This window comes from Taudactylus pleione, unplaced genomic scaffold (assembly GCF_031769625.1).
Source record: "Taudactylus pleione unplaced genomic scaffold, aTauple2 ptg001392l, whole genome shotgun sequence".
NCBI lineage: Eukaryota > Metazoa > Chordata > Amphibia > Anura > Myobatrachidae > Taudactylus > Taudactylus pleione.
The window spans coordinates 198,333-224,183 of NW_028285792.1; the positions used below are offsets into that span (position 1 = coordinate 198,333).

Sequence of the window (25,851 nt, forward strand, 5' to 3'; positions counted from 1 at the left end):
TTTTATAGTGTGCATTATTATACCGCACACTATCACACCCAAGACTATTATTCTGTGTACTATTATACAGCACACTATCACAGCCCAGACTATTATACCGCACACTATCACAGCCCAGACTATTATTCTGTACACTATTATACCGCACCCAATCACAGCCCAGACTATTATTCTGTACACTATTATACCGCACACTATCACAGCCCAGACTATTAATCTGTATACTATTATACCGCACACTATCACAGCTCAGGACTATTATTCTGTACACTATTATACTGCACCCTATCACAGCCCAGACTATTATTCTGTGCACTATTATACCTAGGGGTGAGCGGGTTCGGATTTCTGAAATCCGAACCCCCCCGAGCCTCCCCGATCCGAGTCCGATCCGAGTCAGGCTCGACTTTTCCCGCCTGACTCGGATTCTGAAATCGAGGCAAAACGTCATCTTCCCGCCTTCCGAGTCTCGCGGGTTTTGGATCCTATATAAGGTACCCACGTCGGCGCCATTTTCTCACTCGGCTGTGGACAGTGAAGAGGGAGGGTGGGAGTTAGGGCTGTGTAGTGTAGTGTAGTGTAGTGCTGCTGTTGTCCACTACTTCAAAGTCCATAGGGGCTGGCTGTGTTGTGCTGTGCTGCTGTTGTTAATAGGGGCTGTGTCCACTACTTCAAAGTCCATAGGGGCTGGCTGGACTGTGTTGTGCAGTCAGTTCTCCATAGGGGCTGTGTCCACTCCAAAGTCCTGTGCAGTGTCCCAGTCCTAAAGGAGTGCTGTAGTGTTGTCCAGGGGGTGCTCTGTCCATCAGGGGTGCTCCCCCCAAGTGCTAAAAAAATAATATATTTTCTGTGTTTGTGAATTGTGTGCGCAGTAGCCGCACGTGCATCAACAAAGTAGTGCCAAGCGTGCACCTGTGTCATAAGTAAAGGGCCGGCTGGCTTGACCGTTAAGGGTGCTGTAACCCCCGAAAGTACACTCCAGTCCAAACCAAAAAAAAAATTATTTTCTGTGTTTGTGAATTGTGTGCGCAGTAGCCACACGTGCATCAACAAAGTAGTGCCAAGCGTGCGCCTGTGTCATAAGTAAAGGGCCGGCTGGCTTGACCGTTAAGGGTGCTGTAACCCCCGAAAGTACACTCCAGTCCAAACCCAAAAAAAAATTATTTTCTGTGTTTGTGAATTGTGTGCGCAGTAGCCGCACGTGCATCAACAAAGTAGTGCCAAGCGTGCGCCTGTGTCATAAGTAAAGGGCCGGCTGGCTTGACCGTTAAGGGTGCTGTAACCCCCGAAAGTACACTCCAGTCCAAACCAAAAAAAAAATTATTTTCTGTGTTTGTGAATGGTGTGCGCAGTAGCCGCACGTGCATCAACAAAGTAGTGCCAAGCATGCGCCTGTGTCATAAGTAAAGGGCCGGCTGGCTTGACCGTTAAAGGGTGCTGTAACCCCCAAAGTACACTCCAGTCCAAACCAAAAAAAAAATTATTTTCTGTGTTTGTGAATTGTGTGCGCAGTAGCCGCACGTGCATCAACAAAGTAGTGCCAAGCGTGCGCCTGTGTCATAAGTAAAGGGCCGGCTGGCTTGACCGTTAAAGAGTGCTGTAACCCCCGAAAGTACACTCCAATCCAAACCAAAAAAAAATTATTTTCTGTGTTTGTGAATTGTGTGCGCAGTAGCCGCACGTGCATCAACAAAGTAGTGCCAAGCGTGCGCCTGTGTCATAAGTAAAGGGCCGGCTGGCTTGACCGTTAAGGGTGCTGTAACCCCCGAAAGTACACTCCAGTCCAAACCAAAAAAAAAATTATTTTCTGTGTTTGTGAATGGTGTGCGCAGTAGCCGCACGTGCATCAACAAAGTAGTGCCAAGCATGCGCCTGTGTCATAAGTAAAGGGCCTGCTGGCTTGACCGTTAAAGGGTGCTGTAACCCCCGAAAGTACACTCCAGTCCAAACCAAAAAAAAAATTATTTTCTGTGTTTGTGAATGGTGTGCGCAGTAGCCGCACGTGCATCAACAAAGTAGTGCCAAGCGTGCGCCTGTGTCATAAGTAAAGGGCCGGCTGGCTTGACCGTTAAGGGTGCTGTAACCCCCGAAAGTACACTCCAGTCCAAACCAAAAAAAAAATTATTTTCTGTGTTTAGCCGCACGTATATATCAAATCGATATAACATAAATGGAGGACCAAACTTTCTCCGATAAAAATAAAATAGAGAAAGATCAAGAACCACTTCCTCCTAGTGCTGAAGCTGCTGCCACTAGTCATGACATAGACGATAACATGCCATCAACGTCGTCTGCCAAGGCCGATGCCCAATGTCATAGTAGAGGGCACATACAATCCCAAATGGCAAAGTTCAGGAAAATGACCTTGAAAAAGACATTTAAATCAGCTGAAGAGAAACGTAAACTTGCCAATATGCCATTTACGACACGGAGTGGCAAGGAACGGCTAAGGTCGATCCCTAGTATGTTCATGACTAGTGGTTCAGCTTCACATGACGATGGAAGCCCTCCTCCCACTAAAAAAATCAAAAGAGTTAAGCTGGCAAAAGCACAGCGAAGAACTGTGCTTTCTAAGAAGATATCACAAATCCCCAAGGAGAGTCCAAGTGTGGTGGTGGTTGCGATGCCTGACCTTCCCAGCACTGGACGGGAAGAGGTGGCTCTTTCCACCATTTGCACTCCCCCTGCAAGTGCTGAAAGGAGCACCCACAGTCCACTTGCTGATATGCAAATTGAAGATGTCACTGTTGAAGTACAACAGGATGAGGATACTGGTGTAGCTGGCGCTGAGGAGGAAGTTGGCGAGGAGGATTCTGATGGTGATGTGGTTTGTTTAAATCAGGCTCCGGGGGAGACAGTTGTTGTCCGTGGGATGAAAAAGCCCATCACGGTCATGCCTGGGCAGAAGACCAAACATTCCACCTCTTTGGTCTGGCAATATTTCTATCCAAATCCGGACAACAACTGTCTTGCCATATGTGCCATATGTAAAGGTGAAATAAGTAGGGGTAGGGACGTCAACCACCTAGGAACATCCTCCCTTATACGGCACCTGCAGCGCGTTCATAAAAAGTTACTGTCAAGTTCAGAAACTTTGGCTAAGACCGTAAGCAGTCCAGGGACACCTAAATCCCGTTGTCCTGTTGTATCCAAGAGCCTGCAAACCACACCGTCAACTCCCTCCTCGTCAATTTCCTCCTTAGTCAGGATCGGAAGTAGTCCTGCAGGCATGTCACTGGCATGACTGACTCTCCTATCCGGGATTCCTCTGGAGGATCCTGCATTGCTACGCCTACTGCTGCCGCTGCTGCTGCTGCTGGGAGTCGTTCATCATCCCAGAGAGGAAGTAGGAACACCACTACTTTTACTAAACAATTGACCCTCCAACAGTCCTTAGCGAGGAGGATGAAGTACGACAGCAGTCATCCTGAAGCAAAACGTATAACTGAGGCCTTGACTGCTATGTTGGTGTTAGACGTGCGTCCGGTATCCGCCATTAGTGCAGTGGGATTTAGACAATTGATGGAGGTAGTGTGTCCCCGGTTCCAAATCCCGTCTAGATTCCACTTCACTAGGCAGGCGATACCGAGACTGTACAGAAACGTCAGAAAAAGTGTCCTCAGTGTCCTGAAAAATGCCATTGTACACAATGTCCACTTAACCACGGACATGTGGACAAGTGGAACAGGGCAGACTAAGGACTATATGACTGTGACAGCCCACTGGGTAGATGTATCACCTTACGCAGCAACAGCAGCAGCGTCACCAGTAGCAGCATCTCAGAAACGCCAGCTCGTTACAAGGCAGGCTACGCTGTGTATCACCGGTTTCAGTAAGAGGCACACCGCCGACAACCTCTTAGAGAAACTGAGGGAAATCATTGCCCAGTGGCTTACCCCACTTAGACTCTCCTGGGGATTTGTGATATCTGACAACGCCACCAATATTGTGCGGGCATTACATCTGGGCAAATTCCAGCACGTCCCATGTTTTGCTCACACAATAAACTTGGTGGTGCAGAATTTTCTGAAAAGCGACAGGGGCGTGCAGGAGACGCTTTGGGTGGCCAGAAAAATTTCTGGCCACTTTCGCCATTCAGCGACTGCGTGCCGAAGACTGGAGCGCCAGCAAACACTCTTGAACCTGCCCCGCCATCACCTGAAGCAAGAGGTTGTGACGCGGTGGAACTCAACCCTCTATATGCTTCAGAGGATGGAGGAGCAGCAAAAGGCCATACAAGCCTATACATCCACCTATGACATAGGCAAAGGAGGGGGTATGCACCTGACTCAAGCACAGTGGAGAATGATTTCCGTGTTGTGCAAGGTTCTCCAGCCCTTCGAACTTGCCACACGTGAAGTCAGTTCAGACACAACCAGCTTGAGTCAGGTCATTCCCCTCATCAGGCTTTTGCAGAAGCAGCTGGAGAAAGTGAAGGAGGAGCTAAGACGGAGCGATTCCGCTCGGCATGTGGGACTTGTGGATGAAGCCCTTCATTCGCTTTGCCAGGATTCCAGGGTGGTCAATCTGTTGAAATCAGACCACTACATTTTGGCCACCGTGCTTGATCCTAGGTTTAAAGCCTATGTGGTGTCTCTCTTTCCGGCTGACACAAGCCTGCAGAGGTGCAAAGACCTGCTGGTGAACACACTGTCAGCTGAAGCGGAACGTGACACGTCAACGGCTCCTTCTTCATTTTCTCCCGCAACTGGGGCTGCCAGGAAAAAACTTAGGTATCCTAAGCAACCCGCTGGCGGTGATGCAGGGCAGGCAGGACCAAGTTTGGACATCTGGTCCGGACTGAAGGACCTGGCAACAATTTCTGACATGTCTACTGTCACTGCATATGATACTGTCACCATTGACAGAATGGTGGAGGATTACATCGGTGACAGCATCCAAGTAGGCATGTCAGACAGTCCATACCTGTACTGGCAGGAAAAAGAGGCAATTTGGAGGCCCCTGTACAAGCTGGCTCTATTTTACCTGAGTTGCCCCCCCTCCAGTGTGTACTCCGAAAGAGTGTTTAGTGCAGCCGGGAACCTTGTCAGCGAAAGGCGTAGGAGGTTGCTTCCACAGAATGTGGAGAAGATGATGTTCATCAAAATGAATTATCAGCTCTTCCAGGGAGACCAGCCTCCAGAAGGTACAGAGGGACCTGTGGTGGTGGATTCAAGTGGGGACGAGTTAATACTTTGTGAGGATGAGGATGTACACACTGAAGAGGGTGAGGAATCGGTGGATGAGGAGGATGAGGATGACATCTTGCCTCCGTAGAGCCAGTTTGTGCAGGGACACATTAATTGCCAGCTTGTTTTGTGGGGGCCCAAACGAACCAATCATTTCAGCCACAGTTGTGTGGCAGACCCTGGCGCTGAAATGATTGATTTGTTAAAGTGTGCATGTCCTGTTTATACAACATAAGGGTGGGTGGGAGGGCCCAAGGACAATTCCATCTTGCACCTCTTTTTTTCTTTGCATTATGTACAGTTTGGGGCCTAGTTTTTCTAACTGCCATCCTGCCTGCCACTGCAGTGTCACTCCTAGATGGGTCACGTGTTTGTGCCGCCCACTCGTGTCGCTTAGCATAGTCATCCAGCTACCTCGGTGCAACCTTTTGGACATAAAAACACTATTGTGAGGTGTGAGGTGTTCAGAATAGACTGGAAATGAGTGGAAATTAAGGTTATTGAGGTTAATAATAGCATAGGAGCAGAGAAACCAACAAATTCTGTGATTTTAGCTGTTTTTATGCTTTTTTTAAAAAAAATACAGATCCAAAACACAAAACCCAGAACCCAAAACACGGAAGGGTGGTTTTGGCAAAACCAATCCAGATCCAAAACACGAAGAAAGATCCAGATCCAAAACCAAAACACAAAACACGAAAAGTGGCCGGTGCACACCCCTAATTATACCGCACCCTATCACAGCCCAGACTATTATTCTGTACACTATTATACCGCACACTATCACAGCCCAGACTATTATTCTGTACACTATTATACCGCACACTATCACAGCCCAGACTATTATTCTGTACACTATTATACCGCACACTATCACAGCCCAGACTATTATTCTGTACACTATCACAGCCCAGACTATTATTCTGTACACTATCACAGCCCAGACTATTATACTGCACACTATCACAGCCCAGACTTTTATTCTGTACACTATTATACTGCACACTATCACAGCCCAGACTATTATACCGCACACTATCACTCCCCAGACTATTATACTGCACACTATCACACCCCAGACTATTATTCTGTACACTATTATACCTCACACTATCACAGACCTGACTATTATTCTGTACACTATTATACCGCACACTATCACACCCCAGACTATTATTTTGTGCACTATCACACCGCAGACTATTGTTCTGTACATTATTATATCGCACACTATCACATCCCAGACTATTATTCTGTACACTATCACACCCCAGACTATTATTCTGTGCACTATCACACGCCAGACTATTGTTCTGAACATTATTATACCGCACACTGTCACAGCCCAGACTATTATTCTGTGCACTATCACACCCCAGATTATTATTCTGTACACTATTATAGCGCACACTATCACAGCCCAGACTATTATTCTGTACACTATTATACCGCACACCATCACAGCCCAGACTATTATTCTGTACACTATTATACCGCACACTATCACAGCCCAGACTATTATGCTGTACACTATTATACCGCACACTATCACAGCCCAGACTATTATGCTGTACACTATTATACCGCACACTATCACAGCCCAGACTATTATACCGCACACTATACCAGCCCAGACTATTATACCGCACACTATCACAGCCCAGACCATTATTGTGTGCACTATTATACCGCTCACTATCACACCCCAGAGTATTATTGTGTGCACTATTATACCGCACACTATCACACCCCAGACTATTATTGTGTGCACTATTATACCGCACTATATCACACCCCTGACTATTATTCTGTGCACTATTATACCGCACACTATCACACCCCAGACTATTATTGTGTGCACTATTATACCGCACTATATCACACCCCTGACTATTATTCTGTACACTATTATACCGCACACGATCACACCCCAGACTATTATTCTGTACACTATTATACCGCACACTATCACAGCCCAGACTATTATACCGTACACTATTTTACCGCACACTATCACAGCCCAGACTATTATACTGCACACTATACCAGCCCAGACTATTATACCGTACACTATTATACCGCACACTATCACAGCCCAGACTATTATACCGTACACTATTATACCTCACACTATCACAGACCTGACTATTATTCTGTACACTATTATACCGCACACTATCACAGCCCAGACTATTATACCGTACACTATTTTACCGCACACTATCACAGCCCAGACTATTATACTGCACACTATACCAGCCCAGACTATTATACCGCACACTATCACAGCCCAGACTATTATACCGTACACTATTATACCGCACACTATCACAGCCCAGACTATTATACCACACACTAGGGATGGCCATTGATATAAATAGTTAAGAAACACTGATGGATAAATGCCGATGGTCAATGGTTTTGCCATCAATGGCAGAGATCCAATGATTCTCTGCCATCGATTGCAGACTGGGAACTGATTGCAGCTCTCTGGTTCCCGACGCCCTGCTCCATGATGTCCTACTAAGCCCCACCCCAGTGCCGATTGGCCTGCTGCACACCATGCCCCCAGGCAAAAGTGGGCATTTAGGGGTACAGACCATCGATGGTTCACTATAGGTGGTTGTCAAACAGTAATCACCGATGTAGAGCCGACCAATAACCATCCTTACCACACACTATCATACCATGAACCATTATACGGCATGAAAACTTCTGTCTTCCCCAATCTTACAGACACAACTTTCACTTTCAGATAAAATAATCATATGAGGCAACATGTCAGCAAATACCACTGTCTGTAAGTCAGATTTGCTGTGGGTGCTACAGGGACCTTGCAGCTTATTAGGGGAAGGGTGATGGCTAGCACTGATCAGTGATACCCCACCAAAACACTGGTTTAAGCCTATGGTGGGTATCACTAATGTACTTACAACCCCTATAAAAACAAAATACATGTACTGATAATAGGTGAGGAGTCAGCAGGAGGTCACATGATGCAGACGCTGCTGCAGGTGACTGAGGGGGACAGGTACGCCAGGTACAGGGAGCCCTGAGGATGATGCGCTGAGGAGAGGACCGACACGTAAGGACTAACCTGAGGGACAGCGCCAATATGTGGACAAAGCAGTGGTCGGCTGCTGCCACCAGAGCACCAGAGACCTCCACCCTGCACCTGTGATAGCCTGCAGCAAAGGGGTGAAAAGCTGAAGGTGGTCCCATCACAATCAGAGGCTGGATCGGAGGCAGGCCTACCTCTACATAAACTCCAAGCAGAGAATAGCCCGTACCCCATATAAAGAGACCACTGGGTAGAGCCAGTTATCTCCCTGAAGGAGCTGAACCAACGTCCGGAGAGGTCGGTAACACAATCCCAAACTAAATCCTGCATTATAGACAGAGCAATGAGGCCATAGACATTACTCTGTCCAGCAGTATAGCTAGTACCCAGGATACTCTGTCCAGCAGTATAGCTAGTACCCAGGATACTCATCCAGCAGTATAGCTAGTACCCAGGATACTCATCCAGCAGTATAGCTAGTACCCAGGATACTCTGTCCAGCAGTATAGCTAGTACCCAGGCTACTCTGTCCAGCAGTATAGCTAGTACCCAGGATACTCGTCCAGCAGTATAGCTAGTACCCAGGATACTCGTCCAGCAGTATAGCTAATACCCAGGATACTCATCCAGCAGTATAGCTAGTACCCAGGATACTCGTCCAGCAGTATAGCTAGTACCCAGGATACTCATCCAGCAGAATAGCTAGTACCCAAGATACTCTGTCCAGCAGTATAGCTAATACCCAGGATACTCATCCAGCAGTATAGCTAGTACCCAGGATACTCTGTCCATCAGTATAGCTAGTATCCAGGATACTCTTTCCAGCAGTATAGCTAGTACCCAGGATACCCTTTCCAGCAGTATAGCGAGTACCCAGGATACTCTTTCCAGCAGTATAGCTAGTACCCAGGATACTCTGTCCATCAGTATAGCTAGTACCCAGGATACTCTGTCCATCAGTATAGCTAGTACCCAGGATACTCTGTCCATCAGTATAGCTAGTACCCAGGATACTCTTTCCAGCAGTATAGCTAATACCCAGGATACTCTTTCCAGCAGTATAGCTAATACCCAGGATACTCGTCCAGCAGTATAGCTAGTACCCAGGATACTCTTTCCAGCAGTATAGCTAGTACCCAGGATACTCATCCAGCAGTATAGCTAGTACCCAGGATACTCATCCAGCAGTATAGCTAGTACCCAAGATACTCTGTCTAGCAGTATAGCTAATACCCAGGATACTCATCCAGCAGTATAGCTAGTACCCAGGATACTCTGTCCATCAGTATAGCTAGTACCCAGGATACTCTTTCCAGCAGTATAGCTAGTACCCAGGATACTCTGTCCAGCAGTATAGCTAGTACCCAGGATACTCATCCAGCAGTATAGCTAGTACCCAGGATACTCATCCAGCAGTATAGCTAGTACCCAGGATACTCTGTCCAGCAGTATAGCTAGTACCCAGGATACTCATCCAGCAGTATAGCTAGTACCCAGGATACTCATCCAGCAGTATAGCTAGTACCCAAGATACTCATCCAGCAGTATAACTAGTACCCAAGATACTCATCCAGCAGTATAACTAGTACCCAGGATACTCGTACATCAGGGTAGCTAGTACCCAGGATAATGGACAGCAGTATAGCTAGTACCCAAGATACTCGTCCAGCAGTATAGCTAGTACCCAGGATACTCGTCCAGCAGTATAGCTAGTACCCAGGATACTCTGTCCAGCAGTATAGCTAATACCCAGGATACTCTGTCCAGCAGTATAGCTAGTACCCAGGATACTCATCCATCAGTATAGCTAGTACCCAGGATACTCTTTCCAGCAGTATAGCTAGTACCCAGGACACTCGTCCAGCAGTATAGAGAGTACCAGGACACTCGTCCAGCAGTATAGAGAGTACCCAGGATACTCATCCAGCAGTATAGAGAGTACCCAAGATACTCGTCCAGCAGTCTAGCTAGTACCCAAGATACTCATCCAGCAGGATAACTAGTACCCAAGATACTCATCCAGCAGTATAGCTCGTACCCTAGATACTCATCCAGCAGTATAGCTAGTACCCAGGATACTCTGTCCAGCAGTATAGCTAGTACCCAAGATACTCATCCAGCAGTATAGCTAATACCCAGGATACTGGACAGCAGTATAGCTAGTACCCAAGATACTCATTCAGCAGTATAGCTAATACCCAGGATACTCGTCCAGCAGTATAGCTAGTACCCAAGATACTCATCCAGCAGTATAGCTAATACCCAGGATACTCATCCAGCAGTATATAGCTAGTACCCAGGATACTCTGTCCAGCAGTATAGCTAGTACCCAAGATACTCGTCCAGCAGTATAGAGAGTACCCAGGATACTCGTCCAGCAGTATAGCTAGTACCCAGGATACTCATCCAGCAGTATAGCTAGTACCCAGGATACTCTGTCCATCAGTATAGCTAGTACACAGGATACTCTTTCCAGGAGTATAGCTAATACCCAGGATACTCATCCAGCAGTATAGCTAGTACCCAGGATACTCTTTCCAGCAGTATAGCTAGTACCCAGGATACTCATCCAGCAGTATAGCTAGTACCCAGGACACTCGTCCAGCAGTACAGAGAGTACCCAGGATACTCGTCCAGCAGTACAGAGAGTACCCAGGATACTCGTCCAGCAGTATAGAGAGTACCCAAGATACTCGTCCAGCAGTATAGCTAGTACCCAAGATACTCATCCAGCAGGATAACTAGTACCCAAGATACTCGTCCAGCAGTATAGCTCGTACCCAAGATACTCGTCCAGCAGTATAGCTAGTACCCAAGATACTCATCCAGCAGGATAACTAGTACCCAAGATACTCGTCCAGCAGTATAGCTCGTACCCAAGATACTCGTCCAGCAGTATAGCTAGTCCCCAAGATACTCATCCAGCAGTATAGCTAATACCCAGGATACTCGTACATCAGTGTAGCTAGTACCCAGGATACTGGACAGCAGTATAGCTAGTACCCTAGATACTCGTCCAGCAGTATAGCTAGTACCCAGGATACTCGTCCAGCAGTATAGCTAGTACCCAGGATACTCTGTCAAGCAGTATAGCTAATATCCAGGATACTCTGTCCATCAGTATAGCTAGTACACAGGATACTCTGTCCATCAGTATAGCTAGTACACAGGATACTCATCCATCAGTATAGCTAGTACCCAGGATACTCTTTCCAGCAGTATAGCTAGTACCCAGGACACTCGTCCAGCAGTATAGAGAGTACCCAGGACACTCGTCCAGCAGTATAGAGAGTACCCAGGATACTCATCCAGCAGTATAGAGAGTACCCAGGATACTCGTCCAGCAGTATAGAGAGTACCCAAGATACTCGTCCAGCAGTCTAGCTAGTACCCAAGATACTCATCCAGCAGGATAACTAGTACACAAGATACTCGTCCAGCAGTATAGCTCGTACCCTAGATACTCATCCAGCAGTATAGCTAGTACCCAGGATACTGGACAGCAGTATAGCTAGTACCCAAGATACTCATCCAGCAGTATAGCTAATACCCAGGATACTCGTCCAGCAGTATAGCTAGTACCCAAGATACTCATCCAGCAGTATAGCTAGTACCCAAGATACTCATCCAGCAGTATATAGCTAGTACCCAGGATACTCTGTCCAGCAGTATAGCTAGTACCCAAGATACTCGTCCAGCAGTACAGAGAGTACCCAGGATACTCATCCAGCAGTATAGCTAGTACCCAGGATACTCATCCAGCAGTATAGCTAGTACCCAGGATACTCTGTCCATCAGTATAGCTAGTACCCAGGATACTCTTTCCAGCAGTATAGCTATTACCCAGGATACTCTTTCCAGCAGTATAACTAGTACCCAGGATACTCTTTCCAGCAGTATAGCTAGTACCCAGGACACTCATCCAGCAGTATAGAGAGTACCCAGGATACTCGTCCAGCAGTATAGAGAGTACCCAGGATACTCGTCCAGCAGTATAGAGAGTACCCAAGATACTCGTCCAGCAGTCTAGCTAGTACCCAAGATACTCATCCAGCAGGATAACTAGTACCCAAGATACTCGTCCAGCAGTATAGCTCGTACCCAAGATACTCGTCCAGCAGTATAGCTAGTACCCAAGATACTCATCCAGCAGTATAGCTAGTACCCAAGATACTCATCCAGCAGTATATAGCTAGTACCCAGGATACTCTGTCCAGCAGTATAGCTAGTACCCAAGATACTCGTCCAGCAGTATAGCTAATACCCAGGATACTGGACAGCAGTATAGCTAGTACCCAGGATACTGGACAGCAGTATAGGTAGTACCCAAGATACTCGTTCAGCAGTATAGCTAGTACCCAGGATACTCTGTCCAGCAGTATAGCTAATACCCAAGATACTCATCCAGCAGTATAGCTAATACCCAGGATACTGGACAGCAGTATAGCTAGTACCCAAGATACTCATCCAGCAGTATAGCTAATACCCAGGATACTCTTCCAGCAGTATAGCTAATACCCAAGATACTTGTCCAGCAGTATAGCTAGTACCCAGGATACTCCTCCAGCAGTATATAGCTCGTACCCAAGATACTCATCCAGCAGTATAGCTAGTACCCAAGATACTCGTCCAGCAGTATAGCTAATACCCAAGATACTCGTCCAGCAGTATAGCTCGTACCCAAGATACTCGTCCAGCAGTATAGCTAGTACCCAAGATACTCATCCAGCAGGATAACTAGTACCCAAGATACTCGTCCAGCAGTATAGCTCGTACCCAAGATACTCATCCAGCAGTATAGCTAGTCCCCAAGATACTCATCCAGCAGTATAGCTAATACCCAGGATACTGGACAGCAGTATAGCTAGTACCCAGGATACTGGACAGCAGTATAGCTAGTACCCAAGATACTCGTCCAGCAGTATAGCTAGTACCCAAGATACTCGTCCAGCAGTATAGCTAGTACCCAGGATACTGGACAGCAGTATATAGCTAGTACCCAAGATACTCATCCAGCAGTATAGCTAATACCCAGGATACTCCTCCAGCAGTATAGCTAGTACCCAGGATACTCCTCCAGCAGTATAGCTAGTACCCAAGATACTCATCCAGCAGTATAGCTAGTACCCAGGATACTCGTCCAGCAGTATAGCTAGTACCCAGGATACTCTGTCAAGCAGTATAGCTAATATCCAGGATACTCTGTCCATCAGTATAGCTAGTACTCAGGATACTCATCCATCAGTATAGCTAGTACCCAGGATACTCTTTCCAGCAGTATAGCTAGTACCCAGGACACTCGTCCAGCAGTATAGAGAGTACCCAGGACACTCGTCCAGCAGTATAGAGAGTACCCAGGATACTCGTCCAGCAGTATAGCTAGTATCCAAGATACTCGTCCAGCAGTATAGCTAGTACCCAAGATACTGGACAGTAGCCATAGCTAGTACCTAAGATACTGGACAGTAGCCAAAGCTAGTACCCAGGATACTCATCCAGCAGTATAGCTAGTACCCAAGATACTCGTCCAGCAGTATAGCTAGTACCCAAGATACTCATCCAGCAGTATAGCTAATACCCAGAATACTCATCCAGCAGTATAGCTAGTACCCAAGATACTCATACAGCAGTATAGCTAATACCCAGGATACTCGTCCAGCAGTATAGATAGTACCCAAGATACTCATCCAGCAGTATAGCTAATACCCAGTATACTCATCCAGCAGTATATAGCTAGTACCCAGGATACTCTGTCCAGCAGTATAGCTAGTACCCAAGATACTCGTCCAGCAGTATAGAGAGTACCCAGGATACTCGTCCAGCAGTATAGCTAGTACCCAGGATACTCATCCAGCAGTATAGCTAGTACCCAGGATACTCTGTCCATCAGTATAGCTAGTACCCAGGATACTCTGTCCATCAGTATAGCTAGTACCCAGGATACTCTTTCCAGCAGTATAGCTAATACCCAGGATACTCATCCAGCAGTATAGCTAGTACCCAGGATACTCTTTCCAGCAGTATAGCTAGTACCCAGGATACTCATCCAGCAGTATAGAGAGTACCCAGGACACTCGTCCAGCAGTATAGAGAGTACCCAGGATACTCGTCCAGCAGTATAGAGAGTACCCAAGATACTCGTCCAGCAGTATAGAGAGTACCCAAGATACTCGTCCAGCAGTCTAGCTAGTAACGAAGATACTCATCCAGCAGGATAACTAGTACCCAAGATACTCGTCCAGCAGTATAGCTCGTACCCAAGATACTCATCCAGCAGGATAACTAGTACCCAAGATACTCATCCAGCAGGATAACTAGTACCCAAGATACTCGTCCAGCAGTATAGCTAGTACCCAAGATACTCATCCAGCAGTATAGCTAATACCCAGGATACTGGACAGCAGTATAGCTAGTACTCAGGATACTGGACAGCAGTATAGCTAGTACCCAAGATACTCGTCCAGCAGTATAGATAGTACCCAAGATACTCGTCCAGCAGTATAGCTAGTACCCAGGATACTGGACAGCAGTATATAGCTAGTACCCAAGATACTCATCCAGCAGGATAGCTAATACCCAGGATACTCCTCCAGCAGTATAGCTAGTACCCAGGATACTCCTCCAGCAGTATAGCTAGTACCCAAGATACTCGTCCAGCAGTATAGCTAGTACCCAAGATACTCATCCAGCAGTATAGCTAGTACCCAAGATACTCATCCAGCAGTATAGCTAGTACCCAAGATACTCGTCCAGCAGTATAGCTAATACCCAGGATACTGATCCAGCAGTATAGCTAGTACCCAAGATACTCATCCAGCAGTATAGCTAGTACCCAAGATACTCGTCCAGCAGTATAGCTAGTACCCAAGATACTGGACAGTAGCCACAGCTAGTACCCAAGATACTGGACAGTAGCCCTAGCTAGTACCCAGGATACTCATCCAGCAGTATAGCTAGTACCCAAGATACTCGTCCAACAGTATAGCTAGTACCCAAGATACTCGTCCAGCAGTATAGCTAATACCCAGGATACTCGTCCAGCAGTATAGCTAGTACCCAAGATACTCATCCAGCAGTATAGCTAATACCCAGGATACTCGTCCAGCAGTATAGCTAGTACCCAAGATACTCATCCAGCAGTATAGCTAATACCCAGGATACTCATCCAGCAGTATATAGCTAGTACCCAGGATACTCTGTCCAGCAGTATAGCTAGTACCCAAGATACTCGACCAGCAGTATAGAGAGTACCCAGGATACTCGTCCAGCAGTATAGCTAGTACCCAGGATACTCATCCAGCAGTATAGCTAGTACCCAGGATACTCTTTCCAGCAGTATAGCTAATACCCAGGATACTCATCCAGCAGTATAGCTAGTACCCAGGATACTCTTTCCAGCAGTATAGCTAGTACCCAGGATACTCATCCAGCAGTATAGCTAGTACCCAGGATACTCTGTCCAGCAGTATAGAGAGTACCCAGGACACTCGTCCAGCAGTATAGAGAGTACCCAGGATACTCGTCCAGCAGTATAGAGAGTACCCAGGATACTTGTCCAGCAGTATAGAGAGTACCCAAGATACTCGTCCAGCAGTCTAGCTAGTACCCAAGATACTCATCCAGCAGAACTAGTACCCAAGATACTCGTCCAGCAGTATAGCTCGTACCCAAGATACTCGTCCAGCAGTATAGCTAGTACCCAAGATACTCATCCAGCAGGATAACTAGTACCCAAGATACTCGTCCAGCAGTATAGCTCGTACTCAAGATACTCGTCCAGCAGTATAGCTAGTCCCCAAAATACTCATCCAGCAGTATAGCCAATACCCAGGATACTGGACAGCAATATAGCTAGTACCCAGGATACTGGACAGCAGTATAGCTAGTACCCAAGATACTCGTCCAGCAGTATAGCTAGTACGCAAGATACTCGTCCAGCAGTATAGCTAGTACCCAGGATACTGGACAGCAGTATATTGCTAGTACCCAAGATACTCATCCAGCAGTATAGCTAATACCCAGGATACTGGACAGCAGTATAGCTAGTACCCAAGATACTCGTCCAGCAGTATAGCTAGTACCCATGATACTCGTCCAGCAGTATATCTAATACCCAGGATACTCCTCCAGCAGTATAGCTAGTACCCAGGATACTCCTCCAGCAGTGTAGCTAGTACCCAAGATACTCGTCCAGCAGTATAGCTAGTACCCAAGATACTCGTCCAGCAGTATAGCTAGTACCCAAGATACTCATCCAGCAGTATAGAGAGTACCCAGGATACTCGTCCAGCTGTATAGCTAATACCCAGGATACTCCTCCAGCAGTATAACTAGTACCCAAGATACTCGTCCAGCAGTATAGAGAGTACCCAGGATACTCGTCCAGCAGTATAGCTAGTACCCAGTATACTCATCCAGCAGTATAGCTAGTACCCAGGATACTCTGTCCATCAGTATAGCTAGTACCCAGGATACTCTTTCCAGCAGTATAGCTAATACCCAGGATACTCATCCAGCAGTATAGCTAGTACCCAGGATACTCTTTCCAGCAGTATAGCTAATACCCAAGATACTCGTCCAGCAGTATAGCTAGTACGCAAGATACTCGTCCAGCAGTATAGCTAGTACCCAGGATACTCGTCCAGCAGTATAGCTAGTACCCAGGATACTCGTCCAGCAGTATAGCTAGTACCCAAGATACTCGTCCAGCAGTATAGCTAGTACCCAGGATACTCGTCCAGCAGTATAGCTAGTACCCAGGATACTCGTCCAGCAGTATAGCTAGTACCCAGGATACTCGTCCAGCAGTATAGCTAGTACCCAAGATACTCGTCCAGCAGTATAGCTAATACCCAGTATACTCGTCCAGCAGTATAGCTAGTACCCAGGATACTCGTCCAGCAGTATAGCTAGTACCCAAGATACTCGTCCAGCAGTATAGCTAGTACCCAAGATACTCGTCCAGCAGTATAACTAGTACCCAAGATACTCGTCCAGCATTATAACTAGTACCCAAGATACTCGTCCAGCAGTATAGCTAGTACCCAAGATACTCGTCCAGCAGTATAGCTAGTACCCAAGATACTCATCCAGCAGTATTGCTAGTACCCAAGATACTCATCCAGCAGTATTGCTAGTACCCAAGATACTCGTCCAGCAGGATAGCTAGTACCCAAGATACTGGACAGCAGTATAGCTAGTACCCAAGATACTCATCCAGCAGTATAGCTAGTACCCAAGATACTCGTCCAGCAGTATAGCTAGTACCCAAGATACTCGTCCAGCAGTATAGCTAGTACCCAAGATACTCGTCCAGCAGTATAGCTAGTACCCAAGATACTGGACAGCAGCCATAGCTAGTACCCAAGATACTCATCCAGCAGTATAACTAGTACCCAAGATACTCGTCCATCAGTATAGCTAATACCCAAGATACTCGTCCAGCAGTATAGCTAATTCCCAAGATACTCGTCCAGCAGTATAACTAGTACCCAAGATACTCGTCCAGCAGTATAGCTAGTACCCAAGATACTCGTCCAGCAGTATAGCTAGTACCCAAGATACTCATCCAGCAGTATAGCTAGTACCCAAGATACTCGTCCAGCAGTATAGCTAGTACCCAAGATACTCGTTCAGCAGCCATAGCTAGTACCCAAGATACTCGTTCAGCAGTATAACTAGTACCCAAGATACTCGTCCAGCAGTATAACTAGTACCCAAGATACTCGTCCAGCAGTATAGCTAATACCCAAGATACTCGTCCAGCAGTATAACTAGTACCCAAGATACTCGTCCAGCAGTATAGCTAGTACCCAAGATACTCGTCCAGCAGGATAGCTAGTACCCAAGATACTGGACAGCAGCCATAGCTAGTACCCAAGATACTCATCCAGCAGTATAGCTAGTACCCAAGATTCTCGTCCAGCAGTATAGCTAGTACCCAAGATACTTGTCCAGCAGTATAGCTAGTACCCAAGATACTCGTCCAGCAGTATGACTAGTACCCAAGATACTCGTCCAGCAGTATAGCTAGTACCCAAGATACTCGTCCAGCAGTATAACTAGTACCCAAGATACTCGTCCAGCAGTATAGCTAATACCCAGGATACTCATCCAGCAGTATAGCTAGTACCCAGGATACTCGTCCAGCAGTATAGCTAATACCCAGGATACTCATCCAGCAGTATAGCTAGTACCCAAGATACTCGTACAGCAGTATAGCTAGTACCCAAGATACTCGTCCAGCAGTATAGCTAGTACCCAAGATACTCGTCCAGCAGTATAGCTAGTACCCAAGATACTGGACAGCAGCCATAGCTAGTACCCAAGATACTCATCCAGCAGTATAACTAGTACCCAAGATACTCGTCCATCAGTATAGCTAATACCCAAGATACTCGTCCAGCAGTATAGCTAATTCCCAAGATACTCGTCCAGCAGTATAACTAGTACCCAAGATACTCGTCCAGCAGTATAGCTAGTACCCAAGATACTCGTCCAGCAGTATAGCTAGTACCCAAGATACTCATCCAGCAGTATAGCTAGTACCCAAGATACTCGTCCAGCAGTATAGCTAGTACCCAAGATACTCGTTCAGCAGCCATAGCTAGTACCCAAGATACTCGTTCAGCAGTATAACTAGTACCCAAGATACTCGTCCAGCAGTATAACTAGTACCCAAGATACTCGTCCAGCAGTATAGCTAATACCCAAGATACTCGTCCAGCAGTATAACTAGTACCCAAGATACTCGTCCAGCAGTATAGCTAGTACCCTAGATACTCATCCAGCAGTATAACTAGTACCCAAGATACTCGTCCAGCAGTATAGCTAGTACCCAAGATACTCGTCCAGCAGTATAGCTAGTACCCAAGATACTCGTCCAGCAGTATTGCTAGTACCCAAGATACTCGTCCAGCAGGATAGCTAGTACCCAAGATACTGGACAGCAGCCATAGCTAGTACCCAAGATACTCATCCAGCAGTATAGCTAGTACCCAAGATTCTCGTCCAGCAGTATAGCTAGTACCCAAGATACTTGTCCAGCAGTATAGCTAGTACCCAAGATACTCGTCCAGCAGTATGACTAGTACCCAAGATACTCGTCCAGCAGTATAGCTAGTACCCAAGATACTCGTCCAGCAGTATAACTAGTACCCAAGATACTCGTCCAGCAGTATAGCTAATACCCAGGATACTCATCCAGCAGTATAGCTAGTACCCAGGATACTCGTCCAGCAGTATAGCTAATACCCAGGATACTCATCCAGCAGTATAGCTAGTACCCAAGATACTCGTACAGCAGTATAGCTAGTACCCAAGATACTCATCAAGCAGTATAGCTAGTACCCAAGATACTCATCCAGCAGTATAGCTAGTACCCAAGATACTCATCCAGCAGTATAACTAGTACCCAAGATACTCGTCCAGCAGTATAACTAGTACCCAAGATACTCGTCCAGCAGTATAGCTAGTACCCAAGATACTCGTCCAGCAGTATAACTAGTTCCCAAGATACTCGTCCAGCAGTATAGCTAATACCCAGGATACTCGTCCAGCAGTATAGCTAGTACCCAGGATACTCGTCCAGCAGTATAGCTAATACCCAGGATACTCGTCCAGCAGTATAGCTAGTACCCAAGATACTCGTCCAGCAGTATAGCTAATACCCAGGATACTCGTCCAGCAGTATAGCTAGTACCCAGGATACTCGTCCAGCAGTATAGCTAGTACCCAGGATACTCGTCCAGCAGTATAGCTATTACCCAAGATACTCATCCAGCAGTATAGCTACTACCCAAGATACTCATCCAGCAGTATAGCTAGTACCCAAGATACTCGTCCAGCAGTATAACTAGTACCCAAGATACTCGTCCAGCAGTATAGCTAGTACCCAGGATACTCGTCCAGCAGTATAGCTAATACCCAGGATACTCGTCCAGCAGTATAGCTAGTACCCAGGATACTCGTCCAGCAGTATAGCTAGTACCCAGGATACTCGTCCAGCAGTATAGCTAGTACCCAAGATACTCATCAAGCAGTATAGCTAGTACCCAAGATACTCATCCAGCAGTATAGCTAGTACCCAAGATACTCGTCCAGCAGTATAACTAGTACCCAAGATACTCGTCCAGCAGTATAGCTAATACCCAAGATACTCGTCCAGCAGTATAACTAGTACCCAAGATACTCGTCCAGCAGTATAGCTAGTACCCAAGATACTCGTCCAGCAGTATAACTAGTACCCAAGATACTCGTCCAGCAGTATAGCTAGTACCCAAGATACTCGTCCAGCAGTATAGCTAATACCCAAGATACTCGTCCAGCAGTATAACTAGTACCCAAGATACTCGTCCAGCAGTATAGCTAGTACCCAAGATACTCGTCCAGCAGTATAACTAGTACCCAAGATACTCGTCCAGCAGTATAGCTAGTACCCAAGATACTCGTCCAGCAGTATAGCTAATACCCAAGATACTGGACAGTAGCCATAACAGCTTATAATCAATACATAATAGCCTTAACCCATTAGGAGTCATCAACTAAACAACATTACATTATTTTCTGTCCAACCATCCAACTAGTTGATTGGTTGGAATGAAAATCTGGTAATGTATGATAGTAAATGACAATCAGCAATTTGCTCCCAAACCCCGGAAAATGGACAAAAACTGTTTGAACAAATTATTTAGATCAAACATTTAACAAGCTTGTCTGACGCCATTTTCATCTGTTTTCTGGCATTTAGGAGCAAATTGCTGATCATCAGTTACTCCCATACATTACCAGATTCTCATTCCAACCAATCACCTAGTTGGCTGGTTGGACAGAAAATCTTTACGTGTGTACCCAGCTTTAGATGACACCTCCTTTTAAGCACTTCAAATGGCTGTAAAAGTTACATTATAAGCTGCAAAATGAATTCAACGTATAACAGAGCTCTCTAACAGTAATAACTTTAGCAAAAGTGAGAGGAACATCCCAAAATCATCTTAGAAGTGCACCACCTATAGCAGTGGTTCTCAAACTCGATCCTTAGGACCCCAAACAGTGCATGTTTTCCAGGTCTCCTCCCAACATCACAAGTGAAGTAATTAGCTCCACCTGTGGAGCTTTTAAAATGTGTCAGTGAGTGATGAATACACCTGTGCACCTGCTGGGTGACCTGGGGAATGTGTCAATGAGTAATTAATACACCTGTGCACCTGTTGGGTGACTTGAAAAACCATTACTTGTGTGAGGTCCAGAGGACAGTGGGCCTGATTCAGAGCTGGACGCTATTTGCGGACGCTCATTCAGAAAAAGGGGCTGGCTATTTAAATTGAGCGCTTGCTCTTTGCGGTCTGTTGATGCCTCTATGCCTGAGCGAGCGAATGAAACATGCGCTCGTTATTTTGTAAAGACGCCCCTTGGCCGCTCGTATCGTACATCATCTCCGCTATTGGATTAATCGAGTACATCGAAAGGCGTATGAACTGCTCGCTATTCTTCTGGTAGCATTTTCCTACCGCAATCATGCGAGCAGTTCAGGCTAAAAGACAACCAAGTGATGTGGTCGATGACGCTGCTTTGTTAATTATGCACACCCTTAAAACGCCCGTTTTGACCGTTAGGCACGCCTGCGTTCGGATCTCCACTCCCCATTTTCAAGCACCTTCCCCTGTTACCACCCACAAACGCCTCATTCTGTCACTCATATTAGCAGGCATTCACCATTTTGCGAGCACACAATTTTCCGACCGCACTGACTGGTTGGCGCATGCGCATTACAACCCATACGCATATGTGCGAACATCGCTCGGAGCGAACGAGCGGCCACTTATGAGCGGCTCTTAATCAGGCCCAGAGTTTGAGAACCACTGACCTAGCAGGTGCACAGGTGTAGTCATTACTCACAAACACATTTTAAAAAGATCCACAGGTGGAGCTAATTATTTCACTTGTGATTCTGTTAGGAGACTTGGAAAACATGCACTGTTTGGGGTCCTGAGGACAGAGTTTGATAACCTGTGACCTATAGAAATTATTTTATTCGTGCACCACCTATAGAAATCATCTTATTCGTGCACCACCTATAGAAATCTTATTCGTGCGCCACCTATAGAGAACAAACTGAACGTATTGTTGGTATTAGGCTGCATGTCTGCAATTAGAAACATGAACAAAAGGACTTTAAACAATGTATTATTTAGAAAGTGTTACATTTCTTTTATTTCATTTTTTGGTCACGGATATACAGTAAGTGTGACTGTGCACAGTATGTTTAGTGTGTAATACATGACACTGTAATTAGTTCACTGGGACCAGTTAGTTATTCAGAAATAGGGATATAATTTGTTCTGTAAAGAGTGTAATAAGAAACATTGCACGTTGGTAGGGAATATCCATCTTCTCACAGGTGTACGACGCAGATGGGATAAACAGAGTCTCCCACCAATTTCCAGTGTAATAAAAACTATATACTATTATATTGTAATCTGTCATATGCTGATTGTTACAATTTATTAAACAGAGACCATCACACAATATGTAACTCTGAAGGTGCAGACACAACGATTTTTTGAACGATCGTTAACAATATTGTTTATCATTCAAAAAATTGTTCACTTACTGAGTTAAAACGATGAACAGTTATCGTACATGCGGGTTCGCGTTTGTAGTTCAGTCAGACTGACCAACTCAATGATTTTCAGTAAAGGAATATGCAAAAATCATTTGTAGTTCAAAAAAAATCATTCATTACATTTAGTAAATGAACGATTTTCATTCATTTTTCCCTTGAAAAAATAACCGATCCCTCCTTAGCGCTCTGTGACCAGAAAAGGAACCAAATAACTCATTCACATCCGGTAAGATTAGGTGACGCCACGCCATATACACGGACAGCTGGGGCGTCACATCTATATACTGGGAAGCCTGAGGGAAGGGGCGTACCATGGGCAATGCGTAATGTTCTAGCTTGGCTGATCACGTGACATGTAGCCCCTCCCCCCTCTTCCATGTGTACTGGTAGTGGATATATCCCCTTCCGTAGATGTACCCTGATGTCATCAGTTACTGTCCAATGTCATATTACAGCTGCTTACAGACCGGCAGGTTACTCTGCTGCCCTCACAGCACTACAATGCCCAGCACACCATGGTCACTGAATGTGGCATCTTTTTACAAATGCAGGTGCTGCACTGGCAACCAGAAGCACGCTGCCAGTCCCCACATGGTAACCAGAGGCACACTGCCAGTCCCCACGTACAGAGGCACGCTGCCAGTCCCCACATACAGAGGCACACTGCCAGTCCCCACATACAGAGGCACGCTGCCAGTCCCCACATACAGAGGCACGTTGCCAGTCCCCACATGATCACCAGAGACAGAGGCACGCTGCCAGTCCCCACGTACAGAGGCACGCTGCCAGTCCCCACGTACAGAGGCACGCTGCCAGTCCCCACGTTCAGAGGCACGCTGCCAGTCCCCACGTTCAGAGGCACGCTGCCAGTCCCCACATACAGAGGCACACTGCCAGTCCCCACGTTCAGAGGCACGTTGCCATTCCCCACGTTCAGAAGCACGCTGCCAGTCCCCACATAGAGGCACCATACACAGAGGCACGCTGCCAGTCCCCACGTCTCACCTGTATCATCCGCATAATCTCCTGGCAGTCCGTCAGCTCTGCAGCTCGCACCCTGTAATCAGCCATTGTCTGACACACAGCAAGTGATCCCCCTCCCCAACATATAGCCTGAGACAGCCCGCCCCCAGCTCTCCCAGGGCCAAGGAGCACAGAGGGGTGTGTGAGTGTATTGTATGAGTGCATGAGTGTGTGATTGTATCATTGTATGTCTACCAGTGTGTGTATCAGTGTGTATCAGTGTGTCATTGTACCAGTGTGTGTATCAGTGTGTCATTGTACCAGTGTGTGTGTATCAGTGTGTATCAGTGTGTCATTGTACCAGTGTGTGTGTATCAGTGTGTATCAGTGTGTCATTGCACCAGTGTGTGTGTATCAGTGTGTGATTGTACCAGTGTGTGTGTATCAGTGTGTCATTGTACCAGTGTGTGTGTATCAGTGTGTCATTGTACCAGTGTGTGTGTACCAGTGAGTGTGTATCAGTGTGTCATTGCACCAGTGTCAGTATCAGTGTGTGATTGTACCAGTGTGTGTGTGTATCAGTGTGTCATTGTACAGTGTGTGTATCAGTGTGTCATTGCACCAGTGTGTGTGTATCAGTGTGTCATTGTACCAGTGTGTGTGTATCAGTGTGTCATTGTACCAGTGTGTGTGTACCAGTGTGTGTATATCAGTGTGTGTGTATCAGTGTGTCATTGCACCAGTGTGTGTGTATCAGTGTGTCATTGTACCAGTGTGTGTGTATCAGTGTGTCATTGTACCAGTGTGTGTGTACCAGTGTGTGTATATCAGTGTGTGTGTATCAGTGTGTCATTGCACCAGTGTCTGTATCAGTGTGTGATTGTACCAGTGTGTGTTTATCAGTGTGTCATTGCACCAGTGTGTGTGTATCAGTGTGTCATTGCACCAGTGTGTGTTTATCAGTGTGTCATTGTACCAGTGTGTGATTGTACCAGTGTGTGTGTATCAGTGTGTCATTGCACCATTGTGTGTGTGTGTATCAGTGTGTCATTGCACCAGTGTGTGTGTGTATCTGTGTGTCATTGTACCAGTGTGTGTGTATCAGTGTGTCATTGCACCAGTGTGTGTTTATCAGTGTGTCATTGTACCAGTGTGTGTTTATCAGTGTGTCATTGTACCAGTGTGTGATTGTACCAGTGTGTCATTGCACCAGTGTGTGTGTATCAGTGTGTCATTGCACCATTGTGTGTTTATCAGTGTGTGTGTATCAGTGTGTGATTATACCAGTGTGTGTGTATCAGTGTGTCATTGTACCAGTGTGTGTGTATCAGTGTGTCATTGGACCAATGTGTGTGTATCAGTGTGTCATTGTACCAGTGTGTCATTGCACCAGTGTGTGTGTATCAGTGTGTCATTGTACCAGTGTGTGTATCAGTGTGTCATTGCACCAGTGTGTATCAGTGTGTCATTGTACCAGTTTGTGTGTGTCAGTGTGTGATTGTACCAGTGTGTGTGTATCAGTGTGTCATTGCACCAGTGTGTGTGTGTGTATCAGTTTGTCATTGCAGCAGTGTGTGTATCAGTGTGTGATTGTACCAGTGTGTGAGTATCTGTGTGTCATTGTACAGTGTGTGTATCAGTGTCATTGCACTAGTGTGTGTGTATCAGTGTGTGATTGTACCAGTGTGTGTGTATCAGTGTGTCATTGTACCAATGTGTGTGTATTAGTGTGTGCTTGTACCAGTGTGTGTGTATCAGTGTGTCATTGCACCAGTGTGTGTGTGTGTTTGTATCAGTGTGTCATTGCACCAGTGTGTGTGTATCAGTGTGTGATTGTACCAGTGTGTGTGTATCAGTGTGTCATTGTACCAATGTGTGTGTATCAGTGTGTGATTGTACCAGTGTGTGTGTATCAGTGTGTCATTGCACCAGTGTGTGTGTATCAGTGTATCATTGTACCAGTGTGTGTGTATCAGTGTGTCATTGTACCAGTGTGTGTGTACCACTGAGTGTGT

General features: G+C 46.2%; 1 protein-coding gene across 5 annotated transcripts in view; it reads right to left on the bottom strand.

Moving 5' to 3' along the window:
* The window catches only part of LOC148442757 (thialysine N-epsilon-acetyltransferase-like), a 124,384-nt gene extending 100,421 nt beyond the window's left edge, over window positions 1–23,963 (bottom strand). For 2 of the 5 annotated variants that reach the window (XM_088463524.1, XM_088463521.1), the window contains exon 1: window positions 23,879–23,963. In XM_088463524.1, the coding sequence (XP_088319650.1) occupies window positions 23,879–23,944 (66 nt within the window). In that variant the 5' untranslated portion in view covers window positions 23,945–23,963. Of the gene's footprint in view, window positions 1–21,257; window positions 21,327–23,878 lie in introns of those variants that run through there. The other 3 variants (XM_088463525.1, XM_088463522.1, XM_088463523.1) reach the window with 2 other exon arrangements.
* Between the last annotated feature and the right edge of the window lie 1,888 nt (window positions 23,964–25,851).